This window comes from Cervus canadensis, chromosome 11, assembly GCF_019320065.1.
Source record: "Cervus canadensis isolate Bull #8, Minnesota chromosome 11, ASM1932006v1, whole genome shotgun sequence".
In the NCBI taxonomy this organism is placed as follows: Eukaryota; Metazoa; Chordata; class Mammalia; order Artiodactyla; family Cervidae; genus Cervus; species Cervus canadensis.
Window position 1 is genome coordinate 41,281,433 of NC_057396.1, and position 3,626 is coordinate 41,285,058.

At 39.2% G+C, this 3,626-nt stretch overlaps 1 protein-coding gene across 1 annotated transcript; it reads right to left on the reverse strand.

Annotated features, from left to right (window-relative positions):
- Positions 1-1,691: 1,691 nt before the first annotated feature.
- On the reverse strand, positions 1,692-2,630 carry LOC122450116 (olfactory receptor 481). The gene has a single exon (XM_043482286.1). It carries the CDS (start codon positions 2,628-2,630, stop codon positions 1,692-1,694), a length of 939 nt encoding a protein of 312 aa, XP_043338221.1.
- Between the last annotated feature and the right edge of the window lie 996 nt (positions 2,631-3,626).

Consider the following 3,626-nt stretch of genomic DNA (forward strand, 5'->3'; position numbering starts at 1 on the left):
TGAGAATCAATGTATATCCTCTCCAATAAAGACTGGAGCAGTGCCACATCTCACTCCCTACATCTGGATGACTGCAGGGTTTGAATTCCCTTAGAGTAGAAAAATGAAGGAAGCAATCTCTGCATGGGTTTATCAAAATCTATCAGGAAGTGTTTAAGGGTCTACCCAAAGAGACTTAGATAGGAAGAGGTCAATGTGTGATGCGTAGAAGGAAAGAAATGGAGGGGGAGCTGGCCATTTTGATGGGTATGCAGTGAGGATCACCCCAAATTTGTTGGAGTACTAAACTTCAGAAAGATTTGTCATTTTTTGAGGAAGGAACAGAGGAGAAGAAACAGTTTTGGGAAGAAGTCAGTGAGGGAACACTGAGTTTGAGAGTCTTGGAGAATAGGCCAGTGAAGAAGTTCATTGATCCTCCAAGGAAGGTTGTGTTTGGAAATAGGGACACTGTCACACAGAATTTGTATGACATTACTAATATGCTATAAATAAAATATATTAGCTAAAATATTAATCATAAGTCATCGTGAAAGGAGTATAGGAGGAAGGGAATTGGTTCAGAGGCAGCTGCCATAACCAAACTAGATCATAAGCACTTTTGAAAAAGGCAATGGAAGTAGTGACAATGGACAACTCCTTAAGTAATGGTACACAATAGGTGGCAGATATTCTTTGCCTAAACCATGATTTCATATCTCCTAGGCCACCTCATGAGAAGAGTTGACTCACTGGAAAAGACCCTGATGCAGGGAGGGATTGGGGGCAGGAGGAGAAGGGGACGACAAAGGATGAGATGGCTGGATGGCATCACCGACTGGATGGGCATGAGTTTGAGTAAACTCCGGGAGTTTGTGATGGACAGGGAGGCCTGGCGTGCTGCGATTCATGGGGTTTGCAAAGAGTCAGACATGACTGAGCGACTGAACTAAACTGAACTGAACTGATCTATCAACTGTTGTTAAAAGAAAGTCCCAACAACCCAGTATCCCACTCCATAGAAATGTCAATGTCCAAAATCTTACTCTAGTAGCCATCTGCTAAGACTAGCTGTGAGAGGAGTCAGCTGAAATTTATACAGAATTTCTTCTGTGCTATCTGGGTTAGATTTCTTAATTGTCAAACAGAGGATTCATGATCTTTGCTCTGGCTCAAGTAAAGTAAAAATAAACAAAAGCTTTTCTGAGACACTAACATCAATGTTTCCAAAAGTTGAATTATTCCTTTACCAAGGCAGAGCAGTACCTTTAAGGGTGTACCCTGAACTGATGAGTTGTCAACATTATTGTCTATTATATGCTGTTGATGAGAAGTTTCTTTCCTGAATGTTATTTTACAAGATGGTATACAATTAAATTTGATCGTTGAGGCATCTCTCCATTTAAATAGGATTCTGTAAATGGCAAGTGGGATTTTAAATAGAAATTATTTTTCAAAGGTGTTCTCAACTTGAAGAATCCATATTTAGTTTTAACCAAACAGACACCCATTTTAGTGATACACTTAACTTTATACATGGAAACATTGGTCTTTTATATTTACTGAAGCTTATCACTATAAAAGCAATAAAGTTAGTGATGTATGTATGTGTATGTATGTTAGTCACTCAGTCGTGAGAAATATCAATCAAAATATCCAGCAAAAAATCCCCCAAATGAATAGTTTGTTATCTATAGACTTATATCTGATTTAATTCAGAAAAACCAGTGTATTCTAGCCACTAGTTTTCTCATAGCCTCTTTCACCTCCTTGTTCCTCAGACTGTAGATGAGTGGGTTCAACATGGGGACCACCACCGTGTAGATTACAGATGCCACTTTGACCTGATCAGCTGAGTAGCTCGACTTGGGCATCACATAAACAAATAAAACTGTCCCATAAAACAAAGTGACTGCAGTGAGGTGGGAGGTGCAGGTCGAAAAGGCCTTCTTCCTCCCCTCAGTGGAGCGCATCTTCAGGATTGAGTGGAGGATGTAGCTGTAGGACACAATTATGGTAAACAGTGTGCTTATGAGGACTGATGCTGATGAAATGGCTGGGGATATCTCAGCAATATAAACATGGCCACAAGAAAGCTTCAAGAGTGGGAAGAGGTCACAGAAAAAATGATTGATTTTATTTGGTCCACAGAAGGAGAGATTCATCAAACAGCCAGTAAATGATGAAGCATTCATGCAACCACCCAAGTAGGAGGCCCCCAACAGGAGGAAGCAGACCACTGGGGACATCTGGGTGGAGTAGAGCAGGGGAGAACAAATGGCCACATAGCGATCATAGGCCATGGTGGCCAGCAAGAAGCACTCTGTAGTCCCAAAGGCAACATCAGAGGCAAGCTGGACTATACAACCAGTGATTGGGATGGCAGTTCTCTCTTTTAAGAAACTCATCAGCATGATTGGTGTAACTGATGTGGAATACCCAATGTCCACAAAGGCCAAATGGCTAAGGAAAAGGTACATAGGCGTGTGAAGCTGTGGGCTACTTCGGATTAAGATGATTATGCTGATGTTTCCCACTATGGTAACTACATAAACTCCTAGAAAAATCACAAAGAAGATGGCACATAGTGTCACATTATCCGTTAATCCCAAAATAATCAACTCTGTCACTGTTGTACGGTTTGCAGCCTCCATCTATTCATTTAACAGTGCCTATTGAAATCAGAACCAGAGGAGATTAAATTAACTGGAATGACCTCACATTTTATATGCATACCTAAGCATAACCTAAATATAATCTTATACATATTTCAAATGGTAAACTTGCCTTATTTACAGAATACTTTGTGCACATAAGCTTTCTTTTCAGTTTCCATGAAAATATTAAAATTGAAGCCCCAGTTACCTTAGGAGTCAGCTATTTTATTCCTATGTGTATACCAAGGAATAAGTCTTACCTGTGTGCAAGGGAGATATGCAAAGGAATGTTTATAGCAATATTGATTGCAATAACATGAACTGTAAATAACATGAATGTTCATAGAAAGAGCAGCTCTTGATATTCCAGCCCCATCCCAAATATGCCTCTAGTCAGTAATCTCTGTCTTAATAAATGCTATCTCCATTTATCCAACTGATCAGGCCAAAAAATGTGATGTTAACTTTGACATCTCTTTCTTCCTTGATCTTTTTCCTGGAATAAAAAAAAAATATTTGATAGCAAGAGCTAAAAGGTGTCCATGTTCAAGATGAAAAATGGAAGTAGAACTTTTACTGTTGTGAGCAAAACCTCCTGGATGTTTTTCAAAATCTTCCAGGACTTAACTTCTATACCATACCTTTTTATACTTATGGGATTGTATGAAGCAATATGAAGAGTCTAGATATTTTTATGGGCAAGGATTAAATGCAAGAAAACTGGAAGATTTGGGAACTTGGGTTAGTTATGTTTTGGTTTCTTCAGTTCTATTAAGCAACTACAAAGAAGCAGGGGCATAAAATGAGGATGAGAGGAATGGGTAGTTAGGGAGGCAGAGACAAAGTGAAGAAAGCTAGGAAACTGGACTGAAAGATTAGCACTTCATAATATTGCTCCCTTACTTCAAAACAGATCACACAACTCAAGGGCAGGTGAGAATGTACTAAATACCTTCAGTCATTTCCGTGACTCCTCTAATTTAATGATAAACA

Excerpts from the sequence above, each read along its gene's own strand:
- LOC122450116 (XM_043482286.1), bottom strand. The coding sequence starts at position 2,630 with ATGGAGGCTGCAAACCGTACAACAGTGACAGAGTTGATTATTTTGGGA.